At 52.1% G+C, this 18820-nt stretch overlaps 2 protein-coding genes; both read left to right on the plus strand.

Annotated features, from left to right (window-relative positions):
* Positions 1–15422: 15422 nt before the first annotated feature.
* On the plus strand, positions 15423–15803 carry CHC_T00007206001 (hypothetical protein). The gene has a single exon (XM_005710692.1). It carries the CDS (start codon positions 15423–15425, stop codon positions 15801–15803), a length of 381 nt encoding a protein of 126 aa, XP_005710749.1.
* A 505-nt stretch (positions 15804–16308) lies between these two features.
* Positions 16309–18275, plus strand: CHC_T00007207001 (hypothetical protein). XM_005710693.1 is given in 2 exon segments: positions 16309–18054; positions 18055–18275. The coding sequence occupies 1 exon segment, from the start codon at positions 16309–16311 to the stop codon at positions 18052–18054; it is 1746 nt and encodes a 581-aa protein (XP_005710750.1). The 3' UTR covers positions 18055–18275.
* The last annotated feature ends 545 nt before the right edge of the window (positions 18276–18820 follow it).

An 18820-nucleotide genomic window follows, 5' to 3' on the forward strand; every position in this document is an offset into this window, starting at 1 on the left:
TGTCTACAGAAATTTCTGTTCACCTGCAGGGGGACATTCTTTTCTCCACGTCGGTTGTTTGGTTTGTTGTTTGTCTGCCTCTCCTGTCGTGCAACCATGTCGCCAACCACACGAAGTGGAGCCGGGTCGAGCGACGACACATCTACGTTTGGCGCCTCAGGCGCGCTGTTTGCTCCAGTTCAGCACCCAGTCTTGAGAAGCGTAGACCCACAGAAGGTTGCTGCTTTTCAGAAGGAGAGGGAGCGCTACGTGGACGAAGTACTTGAAAAACAGAAGGAATTCCCAAATATGACTGTGGCGTCCTTCAAGGTCTCTGTCGATCGCAGTTTACTGAAAACAATGCACGGACTTGGCCGTCTAAATGATGTGGCAGCCGACGTTGCTTTGGCTGATCTTACTACCGAACACATTCAGACATGGGTTGAGGGACTCTTGTCAAGGGCCTCCCAGAAGAATGTGAACCCGACGGTGATTCGTGGTGCGCTTCGTGGAGTTAAGATGCCAATGTCGATCTCAGACCCGGAGGCGCGTGTCTTGCAGTTTGTTCATGAGATCTTCGAGAGACTAGATGGTGTAGGCTACGGGAACTTCAAGGAAAGCAACCCGGAAAAGACTGTAAAACTCATTCAGGAGCATGTCTATCCTACACACGTCAAAGCTGCTATGGCTGAGCATCTTGAGTTCCAGGCGGGACTGAAGAAAAAAGTCAATGAGTATGTCTCGCTTCTTTGTAAAGAAGCCATTATACAGGACAACGTACTAGCTCCTTCGAGCAGAGGTAAGCAAGAGGATGGTACCAAGTCAGGTTCATCCCTAGGAAGAGGCTCAAGCAAGAATAAGCCAGGTAACTTCAAATCTGGCAAGGGCACTGGGAGGTCAGAGAAGGAACTTCCGTGCCTGAACGCGGATTGTAAGAAGAAGGGTGTCCGCCATAAAGGCGGTGTTCGAAAATGTCCAAACACTAACGACGATCAGGCGAAGAAACTAATCGCCGATTTCGTGGGGGATAAGCGTCGGAAAAATGCCAAGCGCTTTGTGGACAACGGACCTGATGCTTCCTCCATCAATTCTACGCAGATGGGTGTTCTATTTGCTGGCATTGTCTCGTCTCGGCTCTGTGCTGACGGCGGTTCGGGTATCAACCTCATGCCACAGACTGTATTCAGTGAGTTGCTTCAGCAGCGTGCTGAGATGCAAATGCGGATGCTACACACTCCTAGGGAATTCGGTCTGGCCGCGTCAGAACTGTACGTAACATGTGACAGGGAGGTCACGCTCGACACTGAGCTTCTTATCCGTTATGGAAAGTCCCTTTTAATTCGGAACCTCCGCTGGTTTGTTTCAGTGAACCCGGTTGACGAGCCCCTGCTTGGTCGTCCCATTCAAGAAGCCCTCGGGCTCGATACCAAAAAGATGCTGGAGGCTGCATGCGATCGTTACGGCGGAGAGGTCGACGGCTCAAAGATGCTACACGGTGACTACAGGGACGGCTCTGTTGCTCGCATCCTTTCATCCGGTCTGTTCCACTCTGACCGCGGCGTCGATTCAATCGACGAAGGCCTCTGTGAGCAGCAAACTGAGATTGGTAAGGACACACCTGAAGATCTTTCGAAAGCCTTCCAGAAAATGTTGGACGAAGCTTCTGTGAATGGGGTCAGCTCCACGGGACTTCAGCTGTTGGAAGAATTGCTTCGCGAGTTCCGTGACGTCTTTCGCGTCCGGCTGGGCCCCGGCCCCGCGGCCGATGTGGAACCAATGGCAGTGAGCATCAAGCCTGGCTCTATGCCTCATCTCGCCAAGGCCCGACACTATCCTGCCGACCAACGCGACTACATGAAGCGTTTGAAGGAAAAACTAGTCGAATATGGCATGGCGGTTCCCAATGCGCATGCTGAGTGAGCCTCGCCCCCCCTCCTGGTGCCTAAGCCTGGTACAGTGAAATACAGGCTGACATTCGACCTCAGAAGAGTTAATCAGTGCACGCAGGCAATGGCTTGGCCTATGCCGCATTTGAACTTGGAGCTTATGGATTTCGCCGGCAGTCGCTGCTTCTCAAGCATCGATTTCTGTGCTGGATACTGGCAGATGCCATTGGCAGCCGAGAGTCAGCAGTATCACAGTTTTCTCACTCCGGCTGGTGTGTACGAGCCCACGCGCACGCTTCAAGGGGCAATGAATGCCGTACAAAACTTCCAGTCTCGTGTACAGCCCTGCTTTCAGTCCATGGAACAAGCAGTTAAGGCCTGGTTGGACGACTTCGCAGTCCACGCCGGTACCGAAGGTGCTCTCATTGCGCATCTTCGCACCTTCTTCCAGATCTGCCGCGACCAGAACCTTAAGGTGTCCGCCAAGAAGACTACTCTTTTCGACACCACTCTACAATGGTGTGGCTATGTCATTGATGGAGACGGGGTTCGCTGTGACCCTCGCCGACTAAGCGGTCTGAAAAATGCTTCGCATCCAGTTACAGCCGCCGAGCTCTCCCAATTTATCAACTGCCTCCAATGGATGTCAATGTACCTTCCAGACTATGCTTCCCGCGTCACGCCTTTGAGGGAGCTATTGGAAAAGGCCTACGAAATATCGGGCAAGCGTACGTCGCGCTCAGTCCAGAACATTCAACTTAAGGATATGTCATGGGGCAGCATTCACATTGACGCCTTCGAGCAGCTGCAGGAGCAGCTGCGGCAGGCCGTCAAGCTCGCGCACAGGGGCCAGTCAAAGACGCTCTGTATATACACCGACGCATCCGATGAGCATTGGGCTGCCGTCATTACTCAGTGCGAGTCATCCCGCATGACCCGGCCGCTGGAGGACCAAATGCACCAACCGCTGGCCTTCCTTGGATCCTCCTTTAACCAGACAAAGCAACACTGGAGTACTTTCGAACGCGAGGCCTTTGCAGTGTACCAAGCTTTCGAAAATATGGATTACATGTTGGCCTGTGAGGAAGACATTCATTTGTTTACTGATCACCGCAATTTGTTATTTGTGTTCAACCCCACCGCGCTGCGACCCACTCTCGGTCGACACATTATCAATAAGGTACATCGGTGGGCTCTCTATCTCTACAGATTCATGTATACTATCGAACATGTAGACGGGGATCGGAACATTGCTGCCGACATGATGACGCGTTGGTTTGCGGGATATCGTGGAAAGCGCCATATGGTACGCCGAATCAGTAGCACCTTGCAACAGCAGGACCTAGTCCCGTCCCCTCATGACGCAGATTTCATGTGGCCAACTGAAGAATCCGTGCGTCAGTCTCAACAACAAGCACTGCCGCATCCTGAGAATTTAACTCTGGGTGCTGATGGGCTTTTGCGCCGCGACGGGCGCATATGGATTGCCCCTGACAATGTCGAGCTCCAGTTCAAGTTGCTAGTGATTTCGCACTGCGATACAGCTGGGCACAGGGGAATAGAGTCCACCTTAAGCACCCTTGCGGAGGTGTACATATGGGATGACATGGAATGCGACGTCAAAGAGTTTGTCGCTAGTTGCCTTCATTGCATTGTGGCGAAAACCGGCCAACGTATCCCCCGCCCTCTGGCTCTTACGCTACACGGCTCATCCCCAAACGAAGTCTTGCACTTCGACTTCCTCTTCATGGGTGTCGGCACTGACGGTCTGAAGTATTCGCTCATTTTGAAGGATGACCTCTCCACCTCTCTATGGATTTGTCCCTGTGTGGCCGCGGACGCAAATACTGCGGCTCAAGAGGTCGTGCGCTGGATAAGGGTCTTCACTCCGCCCTACTACTGGGTGTCGGACCAGGGATCGCACTTTAAGAACAAGGTGATGGACGCGCTGGCACGACTGCATAAAATCAGGCATCAGTTTACTGTAGCCTACTCTCCATGGGTTAATGGGACCGTTGAAGTATGCATGAGGCATGTCCGCGCTGCGTGCACGGCCCTGCTCTCCGAAACCAAGCTAGGCCCACACGATTGGCCTTTGGTCATCGAGACTGTTATGTCTGCGCTAAATGAGGCCCCTTTAAAGCGTCTAGGGAAAAGGGAAGATGGGACTTTCCGCACACCACTCGAAGTCATGACTGGAATTCGTCCGAATCGGTCTACGCTGTCTGTTCAGCGCCCCGACGGCAGTAATCCTCTTACTCTCGGACAAGTCCGTGTACGACAGCTCATCAATATCTCGTTACTCCAACATTCTATTGATGCGATACACAAGGACGTCAATCACAAGGTCACACGGAATAGAGAGCGTCAGATACAGCATCATAACAAGAGAACAAACTTGATCGTGCCAAACTTTGAGGTTGGGGATCTCGTGGTTGTCAGGCGCGCACAGGACCGTGGGCACAAGCTCACCTTTCGCTGGACAGGTCCGCGCCGCATCACGCGCGTTATTAGTGACATGGTTTACGAGGTATCTACCTTGTCCGGCGGTCCTGTAGAGATTGTGCATGCAAGTCGCTTGCTCAAGTATCGCGCCGCCCTCGACGGTGCTACAGTCTCTGAGAAGCTATTGAAGCAGGCTGAGCACCTCGAGACCCGATTTGAAATGGTGGATAAGTTGTTGGATATCGGCGAGGTCAATGATGGAATTTTCGTGCAGGTGCAGTGGCTGGGGCAGCCGGATCGTACCGACTGGACTTGGCAGCCTCTACAAGAGCTCTTCACAGATATTCCTGACCGCGTTTCAACCTTTCTCCGCACTTGCGACAATACGAAAGTCGCTGCAAAGGCACTTTCTCAACTCGGCATCTCGGATTGATGCAACCAACCGACTTCGTGCTTGCTTGCATTGGGCAGTGTGGATGCTGGTTGCCATAAATGGCAACATCTTCTGTTGCGGAAAGAAGAGTTCTACTGTACCCATAAGCGGAGTTATGTCGTGTTGTGTTTTACTGCGTGTGCTACCGAGGCTAGCTCGTTAGCACTTCGTTTACTACATAAACACTCTTGCCTCCCCGTCTCGACAGAGGGAAGCAGAGGTCGTTGAGTCATCATCTTTCAATTTCCGCCGGCGCGGAGGTACACTGTCTACAAGTTACATCAACACTTCTTCCATCCATCAGCTCGGAAACTCTCTATAATCTGCTCAAGCGAATCGACCCCTCTCAGACTACTAATGACCCACTCAAGGTTTTGGACGACATCTCCGCTTCATGCCGCTCGTGTACAGTACACTCAGCCGGCCCGCATCGTTTTCGGGTTTCGTTTCCCTCAGACAAATGCGTCTTCAACCACGAGCTAGCTTTAGACCTCATGTGGTTGGATGTAAAACCAGCTCTACACGTCGTCGACATCCACACCCACTTCTCGTCCGCAATCTTTCTCCGCGGCAAGTCTACTCAGAATGTCTGGTACGCATTTATCGTCTGCTGGGCCTCGATGTACCCAGGTTATCCGGACAAGTTCCGCGTCGACTAGGAAAGCATCATCAAAGGTCTAAATTGGAAGCAGTTGTCCACCGATGCTGGCATTGAAGTGAAGCTATCAGGTATCGAATCCCACAACACGCTCGGAGTCGGCGAGCGCTATCACGCACCTCTGCGTCGTATCTACCACAAAGTGCGGGAAGATCTTCCCTCCATCAACCCAGACCTACCGCTAAAGCTCAGCGTTAAAGCCATAAACGATACCCAGGGCCCCGAGGGTCTTGCCCCGTCTCTACTCGTTTTTGGACCCCTCCCGCGTTATCCTCTCACGACAACGACGCTCCTATCCCATGTGGACCGAATGGAAGCCATGGAATTCGCCCGTCTGGAGATGTCCAACGTCACCTCCCATCTATGCATCCAACGCGCTCTAAGTTCTAAACTACCGCCTGCTACTCATTACCTCGTTAATCCCGGAGATGCAGTTTACGTTCACCATGAGGTGCGCGACAAGAAATGGTGCGGTCCCTACATCGACCAGCGCGTCTTCGACGAGCAGGTTTTCGTAGACCGCGACGGAAAGGAAGCACAGTACGGCCTTGACCACATTCTCCCTGTCGATCGCGCAACCGGCAGCGATATCATCAATCACGTCTACAGCTGCCTCCCTCGTCGCCACCCACGCCGCCCTCCCAGGTCTTCCTCACCGAAGTCCTGAAACCGTGAGACCGCCGGGGCAATGATGCCCGCTTCGATAAAGCCAAGGAGAAGGAAATTCTCGGCCTTATCGAAAAAGGCACTTACGACGTTGTACTCTGTGAGGATATCCCGACAGACGCCAACATCCTCGGTGGCCGCTTCGTATTAGCAATCAAGAATCGCCACACGGACGAAGAAGTCTTCAAGGCTCGCTTCGTCGTGCAAGGTCACTTGGATAAGGAAAAGCACAGAATGGTGCACAACAGCACCAACCTACGCCAATCCTCCATCCGGACCCTCACTGCCCTCGCCGCTATTTTCGGTTTTCGAGTCTGGTCTCAGGATGTGGCCCACGCTTACCTTCAGTCGGCCGACAAACTCCTACGGGACGTCTACGTACGCCCACAAAAGAATTTCGCCTTCGTCGGGACCAACTATTCAAGCTTTTAAAACCACTCTACGGTTTGACAGATGCGGGAGACTATTGGGACGTCACAATGACGCGCCATCATACGTCGATGATGGCCTTCATGCCGGTGATGCCGACTTTCTCACGCCGTATGATAAAACCCAACAGAAGTTTCAATCGCACCCTCGAGAGATAGACAACTTTACTTTCGCAGGCATACAGGTATAATCTACTCCAGCTGATATCCGTCTCCACCAAGAGACCTACGCTATGTCCATCAAGCCCCTCCCTCGCGAATGTTCATTTCGCGATATTCGCTCTTGTCGGCAGAAACTCCAGTGGCTGGTACTGTAGACAGTTACACTGCCACAAATCGACACCAGTGACTTGCGCACGACAGAAGGCGAAACGCAAGTCACTGACAGGAGAAAAAGATAAATTCACCGACACAAGCCGAGACACAAACCGAGAGGAAACGAAGCGAAACACTGGCAGCAGCGAAATCAGCTTCGAGCAACCAAAGCCTTCAGACTATAAGTAGCTAACTTGTAGGAGTAGAACGAGATATAGGGCCGAACTCAGAAGTAAACTCTCCTCTCAACACCAGTGGCCGACCACCCGAGTTCGACCACTACCCGGACGCTGTCCGTACCTCCGCACCCCTACCTTTCAGGGTACAGTTGTCTCCAGAAATTTCTGGCCGGCCGAAAGACGTTTTGTACTCTGTCTATGGGGCTGGAAACACGCGCTAAGCACTACCGAACCTCCCCGCAACGCTTTCATGCGCAATCGCGTTCGCCTGAAAGTTCGCTGCCGTGTACGATGGTCAATGAACCCGCTGATGGCACAAGCGGTGCTGTGACCGTGTTCCAACCAATCTCGCATCCTGTCCTGCGTAGCCTCGACCCAGTGAAGGTGAGCGTTTTATCGAGGAGCGCGAGCGCTACGACTTGACTGTTGTGGAGAGGAAAGCCGAACTGCCGACCCTTACAGCCGCCCCCTATACAGCATGCATCGACCGAGCCCTGTTACGCAACATGCACTTCCTCGGAGAGTTCAATATTATTGCCCGGGATGTCTCGGCAGAGAACTTGACTTCCGAACAAATTAAGGCGTTCATCCACGGTCTTGTCAAGAAGCCATTGACTGGTTACGATCCCAGGGCAATCGACGACGCCCTGAAGGACCTATCAATGCCAAACAGCATATCTGACGCACAAGCGCGGGTCCTGCACTTTGCCAACGACTTCTTTGAGCGGCTGGAGGCGATTGGGCATGGCGCGTTTAAGGCCACAAACAAAGAGAAGACTGTTGAACTCATGTGCGACCACGTGACGCCTTACCGGCTTCGTGAAGTAATGTCCCGCAAACTTGAGTTCGATAAATCGCTCAGAGAGGATGTGAAGGGATTTGTTAAGGCCCTGGTGGTTGAAGCACCATCATGCCAAACCTACTTTGTTCAGAACAAACATCATCGCGACTGTGGGCGCACAAATGATTCGAAGTCAAGCGCTAATAGCACGACTAAAGGCGACCACACTATCTTGAAGAAAAAAGAGAAGGATCCGGCAGTCTGCCTTTTACCGGTGCACAAGGCCAAGGGAATTAAACACTGGCTAAAGGACTGCCCGGACTGTACCGAAGAAAAACGCAAGAAACTTCGAGAAGAATATAAGAACTCGAAGAAAAGCAGCAAGAACGACGGAAGTGCCAGGCGTGTAGAGACAAATCCTGGTGAAGGCCCAAGTAGTGTGGTCTTTAGTGCTACCTTCGGAGACCGCCATCGGGACATCGTAATGGCCGATATTGGGGCCGACGTAAACCTAATGGACGCCAAGACACTTCACAAAATCGAAGCTGCTGGTTGCGACGTCAACATCAACACTCTCCCACACCCACTTCGCCTCAATATGGCTGCAAGCACTTCGGCATCTGGTGAATCTGCTATAATTGAGTGCGACCGAACTGCGGTCCTCACCCTTGAGTTACATGTGCGGCACGGCTCTACACTTGTGTTGCGTAACCTACGCTGGGTTGTCACGAAGCAACATGTTGGTGAATCCCTCCTCGGCCGCCCTACACTGGAAGCTCTCGGACTTAACTGTGTCGATATCCTCGCAAGTGCCGCCGATCGCCTTAATGGAGAAACCGATCTGAGCTCTTTGCATGCCGACATTATCAATACAACCGAAGGAAAAGTCTCTAGATTGTCGCATGAAGCGGTGTTTCACAGTGACAAGGGCGTCGATGACTTCGCCGAAGACGAGGAATGGCTTGATATGGGTGATGACCAACCGGAGGAAAGAGCATCCGCGCGACAAGCCCTATTCAACAAAGCTGTCACAAATGGGATCTCAGGTGAAGGAGCGACAGAGCTGCACAACATTCTAACTGAGTTTGACGACGTCCTGCGTATCATACTTGGACCGGGACCCCCGGCGGATGTCGAGCCTATGACCATCGATCTCATCGATAATGCAAAACCTGTCCAAGCGCGAACACGCAGATACCCTCCGGACAAACGCAAATTCCTCGAGAGGTACACAGGCAAGCTTCTCGAGTACGGTTTCCTCAAGACCACCAACAACGCTGAATGGATAGCTGCGCTACTCATCGTGCCTAAGGCACCCCTGGCTAACTTCCGCCTAACCGTCGATCTACGTCCGGTCAACGCCGCTACAAAGCCCATGGTCTGGCCGATGCCCAACCTGGACGCTGAGATATCCGACATGCATGGCAGCAAGTACTTCGCTTCCATCAATTTTGTCAGCGGCTATTGGCAGCTGCCCATGGCCGAAGAATCGCAGCCTCTACATGCGTTCATGACCAACAATGCTGTTGTACAAGCAACCCGGACATTACAAGGTGGCCGTAATAGCGGTGCTAACTTTCAGGGCAAAGTTGAACCTTTATTCTGCGAACTTCGTACTTCGCTCAAGGCTTGGCTCGACGACTTTGCCCTACACCACGAAACAGAATCAGGATTGCTACAAGTAGTCCGCAAGTTTTCCCATATATGCCGAAAGCGTAACTTGAAGGTGTCCATGACTAAGTCTCACCTGTTCTCGAAAGAACTCAAGTGGTGCGGGCGGATTATTACGGGCGACGGTACACGGTATGATCCTCGAAAGTTTGACGGACTGCGCAATTGCCGTTCGCCTATCACCGCGGCAGAACTTTGTGAGTATGTACACTGCGCGGCATGGGTGTCACAAGGCATTCCAGATTTTGCCAAACGAGTCTCACCTCTCCGTGCTCTGCTCGAAGCAGCATACAAAAAGAGCGGTAAGAGAACAAAGAGGTCGATTTCCAAGATCACTCTAGAATCTATCGGCTGGCAGGAAGATCATGAAACTGCGTTCCGCGACATACAAGCCCAACTCCGCGAACAAGTCGAATTGTCGCATCGCGATCCTTCGAAGAAACTCTGTGTCTATACTGACGCAAGTGAAGCATACTGGGCCGCTGTCGTAACACAATGCGAACCAGCAGAACTCCTGAAGCCAGTGTCGGACCAAACCCACTCGCCACTTGCATTTCTCTCCGGTGAGTTCAAGGGGCTGCAAATTGGCTGGACTATTTACGAAAAAGAAGGGTTCGCTATCGCCGAAACATTCCACCGTCTGGACTACATGCTTATGTGTGAACCAGACACACGTGTCTTTACCGATCACCGTAATCTCCTGTTCGTCTTCGCTCCATCTACTCTCGAACCAAGCCTTGGTAGACACAAAGTACTCAAAGTCCTACGCTGGGCCGTTTTTTTGTCACAGTTCATGTACCGTATCGAACATATCGATGGCGAGGCAAACGTAATGGCAGACATCATGCCGCGCTGGCTCCGCGGCTATCGAAACCCAAACAAAGCGATCAAACGCGTTGCACACATCCTACAGCAATACGATGTTGTGCCCTCATCCGCCGACCCCGACTTCGACTGGCCTAACATGAAGCAGATCTGCAAGTACCAAGATGAAAACTCTTCAACGCGCCCGATGGAAGCAAACATTGACGCCCATGGTGTTTATTGTATCAAGGGCAGAAAATGGATTCCCGATCAAGCTGACGAACTCCAGCTACGACTTCTTATCGTCGCGCATTGTGGTACCTCAGGTCATCGCGGTGCCGAAGCAACTGCAGACGTCCTCCGCGAAGAATTCAATTGGTCTACAATGGAAAGTGACTCTCGTGCATTCGTGTCTGACTGTATCCATTGCGTCATGGCTAAGACCGGCGACAGAATCCCTCGTCCTTTCGCATCCACACTTCATGCAACGAGACCCAATGAAGTCGTGCATTTCGACTACTTGTACATGGGGCCGAGCTCTTCAGGTGAAAAGTACATACTGGTTATCAAAGACGATCTCAGCAGCTACCTCTGGCTCTTACCAACTACAAACGCCAACGCAGGGTTCGCAGCAAAATCATTGGCTCGGTGGATCCGAACATTCACCGCCATGATCGTTTGGGTGAGTGACCGGGGTACCCATTTCAAGAACGAAGTCATGACCCTACTGGCGGAAGACTACCGCATTACGCAAACTTTTACGACGGCATACTCCCCGTGGTCAAACGGAACCGTTGAAGCCGCCAATAGAAACGTCATGGCAGCTTGTCGCTCTCTTACTACCGAACTAAAGCTTGGCCCGCATGACTGGCCCGAACTGGTGCCTATTTTGGAGTCCATCATCAATGAATCCCCAACCACTAGGCTCGGTAAACGACCTGATGGTGTATCCTACTCACCGCTCGAAGTCATGACCGGCATACCCCCTCGCCGTGAGCTACTCCGCGGCAACCATTTGCGAAATGGCAGGGTCGAACGTCTCGCCCTCGACCGCATCCGTGCCCAACAAGTGACTTCTATATCAAAGCTACAATGTACCCTTCACGCCATGCACAAGGTGGTGAACAACGCTGTGTCAAAAAACCGAGCTCGACAGCTACGCTTTCACAACATGCGCACCAACATCATTGAACCAAACTTTTCCCCGGGTGATTTCGTCTTAGTACGCCGAGGGCAGAACAAAGGGCATAAGATGAACTTCCGCTGGATGGGGCCGCGTCGAATTCTCGAACCCGTGAGCGAACTAGTCTACAAAGTGGCCAAGCTCGACGGTTCTTCTGTTGAGCAAGTGCACGCCGCGAGATTACGCCTCTACCGCTCTAGCCACGAAAACAAGCCAGTATCTTCGGAACTCATGGAACTAGCCGAAAGGACGGAAGCTGTGTACGAACTCATTGAACGGGTTGTCGATATTGGTGAGGATAGCCATGGGATCCACTTACGAGTCCAATGGCTTGGCCTCCCGGACGAGCGCGATTGGACCTGGGTTCCCCTCATGACAATGAATGAAGACGCCCCCGCTATGCTCTCAGAATTTCTCTCTACTTTCAAGCGCAAAAAGAGCTTGATGACAAAGGCAAAGCAGTGTATCCTCCAAAACAAGTGACCTCACTACTTCGTCGCAAGCTCAGGGGCCGTGTAGACAGTTACACTGCCACAAATCGACACCAGTGACTTGCGCACGACAGAAGGCGAAACGCAAGTCACTGACAGGAGAAAAAGATAAATTCACCGACACAAGCCGAGACACAAACCGAGAGGAAACGAAGCGAAACACTGGCAGCAGCGAAATCAGCTTCGAGCAACCAAAGCCTTCAGACTATAAGTAGCTAACTTGTAGGAGTAGAACGAGATATAGGGCCGAACTCAGAAGTAAACTCTCCTCTCAACACCAGTGGCCGACCACCCGAGTTCGACCACTACCCGGACGCTGTCCGTACCTCCGCACCCCTACCTTTCAGGGTACAGTTGTCTCCAGTACACACCCGCCCGGATATTGCGTGCGGCGTTAATATGACAACGCAGGTCACCGAACCCTCTTTCGCTCATCGACACGTCGACGTTATCAACAAGATTGTCCGACACGTCCATCAGACCCCTACACGCGGCCTCGTGCAGCGCAAACTAGATCCGGACACCCTCTATCTCCGAGTCTACCCCGATGATTCGTTCGCCGATAACGAGGACCTCTCCACGCAATTGGGTTATCTCGTATTACTCTGCGACGCTCACAGTCACTGCAACGTATTACACTACAGCAGTCACAAGAGTAGGAGAGTGTTCAGGTCAGTTATGGGAGGCGAATTCTACGCATTAGCTGATGGAATGTATTTAGCGTTAACACTATGTCCCGATTTGGAGCAGATCGCGAACAAGGTTCTATCGTTAAAGATGTTTACTGACTCTCTCAGCTTCTTCGATGTAGTTACGAAGAACACAACCACCACGGAAAAACGCCTGATGATCGACGTCCACGCTGTCCGTGAGTCGTACGAGCGAATGGAAATCAGCGACGTCGCCTGGATACCATCTACATCTAATCCCGCGGACGCACTGACCAAGCTCCAGCCCAAAGCTGTATTAGACCGCATCCTCGACGAAGGTATCGTCGAGAATGACGAAACAATGGATCCCTCTCACCCAACCGCAAAGTGACGCAACTTTCACTTCTTTAAAAGGGGGACTGTAGAGGATACCCGGACACGGCAACCGAAAAGGATACCCCGGACACGGGGGACAAGAGTGACACGGAGGACAAGTGTACAGGTTAGTAAAAGGTCGCGTCCTTTAATACTTTAGTGTCGGTGGGAATCCATAGAAGATAGAACAGTAGTTAACCGCAGCTCCTCCACTCTGTGGAGAGAGAGACAGAGGTAGAGATGTCTCGAGAGGTTTCATCCACAAGGTAAAGGCAATCGCCACTGCAACACCTTGGACGCTCTCACCTTTGGCTCGGCGTTTAGCCCGTCTCGACTCCCGGGGTCGAAACGTTGAGCTCCTGCCAATCGGCAAAGCCAATCGGCACACTACAAGTGTGTTTCCACCACATTAATGAAGGTGAGAGCGTCCAAGGTGTTGCAGTGGCGACGAGTGATAGGTAACTTCCAGCCTTGGGCTCGACTGTGTAGAACGTTGTCTACATCGTCAGCGACTAACTTTTCGCGGTCCAGGACGTCAATACCCAGGAGGAGGGGTATCGACGCATCTAAAACGTCAGCGAATGCAACCCGATGTTGGATGCTTCAGTTGGAAGCTGAAGACTGTAGCCGATAGAGCCGATGGATACTTAAGGTAGCTTTGTTCTAGACGGTGTAGTTTGTAGACACAGAAGGTCAACATTTACATCAGCTTTAAGGTTCAGAAGGAACAACACAACGGCGGCAATGCCTCAACCATTAGCAGGCTCAACATGATGCTTTGACATCTCATGATGCTTTGACATCTTTGGCGCAAGCCTTGAGTCCTGCTGTTGCTAGAACATGGTCTTCTCGAAGTGTTCCACAACACTTACGAATGTAGAAACACTGTACTCGCCAAATAAATTGACCCTTTATTGTAGCTGGTTTCTTGACCCAAGTGGCTTTCCCAAGATCAAGCTCACAAGGGTCAAGAAACCAGCTACAATAAAGGGTCAATTTATTTGGCGAGTACAGTGTTTCTACATGGAATGCTGCAATTTTGCCGGTTTGGAAGGACCAGATCAAATCTGAATTCACGAAATGGAGGTTTTTGATTGGCTGAGGACAAAGAGAGCGGACTTGTGCAGCATCATTTCCATTTGGAAACCGCCAATTGGCGTCCAGAAGGGTGCATCATGGACCTGTCATGCCACAGTTCCTTTGAGAGGCCATTTTGTCTCACAAGCCCAAGCCCGCACATTCGATCTAACCTCCGCTTCCAGCGCTGAGCGATGCCTCAAAGAAGCAGCAAAACTATCCCGCAAAGCTGAGCTACACGCTCAATCTGTCGTTGCCGTACCTGCGAAAGCGCCGTTTACCAAAATGTACATCGATACCTCATCTCCACACATCCAGCCTTTCACAGGAAGTGGCCTCATCTAACCAATAACTTAATTCACAAAAAAACAGCAACACCGCTCATGACGACGTCTCCGAGTCTCGTCTCACCATCTCATTCCAGATATCCTTCAGCGCCTCAACTGAGATCGTACTCATTCCATCCACGCGTCCCTCCGGTCCATCTTCCAAGCTCCCATCCTCATTCAGCAAGCTCGAACTCGTCTCCCTCTCACCTCCCAGCTACCGCACCGACAGCCTGTCGGGACCACCGCCCATCGACCCCTCCGCCCTCACACTCCATAGCTCCGTGCTGATAGACAACGACCTATCTCCGTCAGTTGCCCGCCGCCCGGTATCCTGTGACGAAATTGCAGCGGAGCTCGACGGCGCCTTTGTCGTCAGGGAGCTGCTCACCTGTGTAGTATCTGTCATGGTCCCCTCTGCGATGACGGAATCTATCTCCGGCGCGGACGCCGCGAAAGATCGATCGTCGTTTTCGTCGTAGCTGGATGCGTCCCCGCTATTACGTGGTTCCAGCTTTTCGAAAGAGCGAAGCTGAGTCTTCCGACTGCCCCGCAACGACGGTTCAGACCCCAGTCCGTCGCGACGGTCTTCTGTGAAGCGACGCGATCCAGACTCGAAGTTGAAAGCCATATCCTTTGGCTCGTCGTCGTCCGAGCTTGAAGATAGACTGTAGTTCTCCGAAAAGTAGTCGATTCCCATTGAGCCTTGTCGCGCCAAATCGTCATCACTTGTTGAATTCGCAGATCCGCCACGGCCAGAGATAACGCGTCCTATTCTGGTGTTCGACTATCCTTGGTGTTCGACCTGTTGGCAAGCGCGGCTAGTGTCAGAGCAGGACCGGACCCGACTCTGGCAGCTGAAGATGGCTGAGTACTTGACTCGCCTGCGCTCGCAGCCGTGCTAGCTGCAATAGCTTTTCGAGTCACGAGTCGTAGTCGAGGTATCGGTGGTTCCGCTTCTGTCGATCTATTGCTTGAAGTTTTTGTGAGAGCGCCGGCGGAGAACTTTCTTCGCAGCGCTTCTAATACTTTTGGTCGTTTTGTACTAGAAAGAGCTTGCAGAGCCGAAGAGTCAATGACAGTCTCCTCAGCGACGTGTTCGGACTCGGCATCGATCGACGCAAAGGCTGCCAGCAGCGTGTCGGCCTTGGCAAAATTGGTACCGCCATCGCCACCTCCGCCTCCCAAAAGGGAAGATAACGCATCTTGGCCACCGCATGAAGAGCTTCTCGACAAGAGTCTACTCGAGTTTGTCCTCGTCGACGGGACTGTGCCCAGTTGGCTATTCAGGCCATCTCGTGAACCACTTGCTTCCGACAAGTTTCGGAGCGAAGTCCGAATCTCCAACTTCTTCCAAGCTGCTTCCAAGTTAGCCTCATCTCTCGCGTTCTTGAACGCCACACTATCCAAGCTCGGTTGCACGCTCTTGTCGCCACCTTCGAGCACGGCGTCATAACAGTGTTGCTCGACGTTACTTTCCTTTCCCAGCGGCGACACATCAAAGGGAAGCCCAGTCTCCGAACATAGCCTCAAAATCGTCTCTGTGCACTTGCCTCACGTCACTGCGTCAACAACCGCCCGCAGCGCCGACCAAGGTGGCGAACGCATCGCAAGCAGGACGTCTGTATGCGGATCGCGGCTTGTGCGATGAGGAGCTTGGCGACGACGAGGCGCAATGTTGGCGACGGGTAGGCCACTAAGGTTACCTCGATTGGGAACTGTATCCCCCTTATTATACCCAAGGGTACAGAATGATGTCGGAAGGCCCCTCTGCAGATTCCAGATCATTGTCGATGAGCTGATCTCATCTCAAGATGATCTCGATATCTGATCAGATAAGATCATCTCACGACTTATCTAAATGAATCATAACGCGATTCGATCACCCATGCCTCCAGTGCATCCGAGCTTAAGGTCCACTGCCTCCCCAACCCAGTCTTTCTTCATCACGCACCCCCGCCATGCCGTCGTACCCTTATCCTCCCTCACCGTATTCCGCTGCATACTGGTCTCAATCTCAAGATCAAAATTACAGAATCAGTCTCCAGTTGCCCCCAACTCGCCCGCACGTTGTCTTCACCTATACGGGGCACACCAGTACGGACAACGTCTTCACTAACATCTTGCCAAACCGAACCTCTTTCGTCGCATGGGATTCTTTTGCCTCCGCTGTTCAACAAGCCAGGGATGACAATGCCGAACACAACACTAATTTGTCGTCTGAAGAATTGCTACAGGTGATGGTCGCATTCGTAGCCGCTCATAGAAACCTCACCAGGCAAGTGGAAATCACAGACGAGGCCTCTGTCTCCGGCCTCGTTTACGACGCCTATTGTTCCGTCGCAGAAATCCACGGACTTCTGGACAACGCGAATACAAGACTTCGAACCGCCCATCGCGCACAGTTACCTTCCGCCTTGTTTCGTTTCGGCGGTTCCCCAACAATCGACTTCGTTTTCATGGTTTCGGACCTCCTCCTCGCTGATGTCCGGTCTCGCCATCGCCTCGTGGCCGTTGAATTCAAAAGAGCCAGATTCCCGCTCACTGCCAGGGGTGTGGTACCCAACACCCCCGCCCATCTAGCTCAGCTACATAACACAGACTACAAAAGTGGCGCACCGGCGTGGTACATCAGAATGATGTCACAGGCTCTTACATATGCGATGCACACCAAGAACGGATGTGTTATCGTAACAAATCACAACCACGCCATGTTCATGAAGGTTGAACCCACACAGAACCACACCGATATATGGAAGCTCCAGGTGAAGGTTTCCAAACTCTACAAATGCAACGCTCTGGCCAGCTCCTTCCACGCTGTTCTGGCCATTCTACGAAAGAGCATTGCGGCCGAAGATATATCCTCCTCCTTGAAAGACGCTTTCAGACAGTTGCAAGGTCAACGTCTCCCCGCTCGGCGTACTCGTAGTCAGACCAGATCTGCCACATTGCCCCGGAGAAGGTCCTTGAGGTCTGCGAGCCGTCGTTCTGGTTCTGGTTCTGCCTCTTCCACGGCGCCTCCTGTCCGTACAGTATATGACGCAACTCCTCAGCCTCAACATGTCGACTCTGCTGCTGAAACCGTGCTCGCGTCGCTCTACCAGCCACAGCTCATTCGCGAACTGATGGAAAGTTCTGACAACATCATCACGGCTGACGGACACTCAGCTGTCTTGCGTAGCCGGTACAATGAGCTGGACGTAGCCGTGAAGTATTGGAACTGCGCCACGAGGCTTGGTCTACGGATGCTATTGAACGAGATTGACGTGTACGAGGAAGTGGTGTCGAAACACTCACACTTGCTGGGCACAGTGTTGCCTCGCCTCGTTGCTCTTTGGAAGCAGCCGCCGACAGACGCTGTGATTGTCTCAGAATACGTCGGGGAAGCTTTGACAAGGCGGACTGACAGTTCCGCAAAAACGGAACTACTCCTTGGAAGCAAAGTGTTGGATACTAATGACTGTCGCCTCCTTCAAGATGCCGCTTTCGAGGCGCTTGAAAAGCTTCACAGCACTGGGCTGCGGCATAGGGACGTGCACGAAAGGAACATCAGAGCAACGCGTGAGGTGGGTGAACGGGGTGATGTCATATGGAAGGTATGGTTCATTGACCTTGGCCTTGCTTCCCTTTCCGGAAACTTGGATGAAGCCGCACAAGATGAAGATGAGCTCTGGAGGGCCACGTACTACAGTGGTCCCGCGCTATAAAAACCACCCCGTGCATTCGTCCTTGGAGTGTTTCTTATCAAGGCGTGTCTCTCAAAGCGCCGGCCAATCATATCTTCATTCTTTAATTTTTTCAAAAATGAAGAATGAATAGCGCTCGTACGCATTTTTGCTCCCAGATCTCATCCCTCGGACGAACCCCTGTGCCGCAGACCTCAGCGTGCCTCTTACCGAGGCGTGTTTAATAAAGATGGGTTTAATATCGCGGGACCACTGTGCTCGGGAAACGACGCGGAGTGACGAAAAGCTCGATCTCTGTAATGCACCGCTTTCCGATAACTACTGTAAGAACAAAACCTTGTTTTTGTCTCCTGCATAACTCCTTCGATGAAGCTGTCGACATCGACATCGACAGCTTCCTTAACTTTCCTTGCACATCCTTGTCTATCGTCCAGTGTGCTGCGCATGTAGCGCAAATAGACATGAAGCTGCCTTAGGGCTCAGTCAAACAAGCGGCAGAGAAATCTCACCAATTCACGGGCTTCACAAAGCGTAGCCCATTCTTGCCTGCGCGACTGTCCCGTCCTGATGGCCACAGTTGATCTTTTCTTTATCCACGTCTCCCCGTTAACTCGTGATAGGCCAGTAGCTCCGCAGCAAAGCATTTAGGGACCGAGCGCACACAATGGCCCACAACTCTGCATTTTGGAGATGTTCACTTATCTTCAACCTCTTGTCACATGCTCTAGTCTTTTGTGGTCAGCCGATAAAAACCTTTTTTGAGGGTGTTGGAGTATTTGCTTTAGTC

Source organism: Chondrus crispus, genomic scaffold (genome assembly GCF_000350225.1).
Source record: "Chondrus crispus Stackhouse genomic scaffold, scaffold_66, whole genome shotgun sequence".
In the NCBI taxonomy this organism is placed as follows: Eukaryota; Rhodophyta; class Florideophyceae; order Gigartinales; family Gigartinaceae; genus Chondrus; species Chondrus crispus.

What these genes read in the sequence shown, in the direction of transcription:
- CHC_T00007206001 (XM_005710692.1), top strand. Translation starts at nt 15,423, where the DNA reads ATGACAGTCTCCTCAGCGACGTGTTCGGACTCGGCATCGATCGACGCA.
- CHC_T00007207001 (XM_005710693.1), top strand. Translation starts at nt 16,309, where the DNA reads ATGCCGTCGTACCCTTATCCTCCCTCACCGTATTCCGCTGCATACTGG.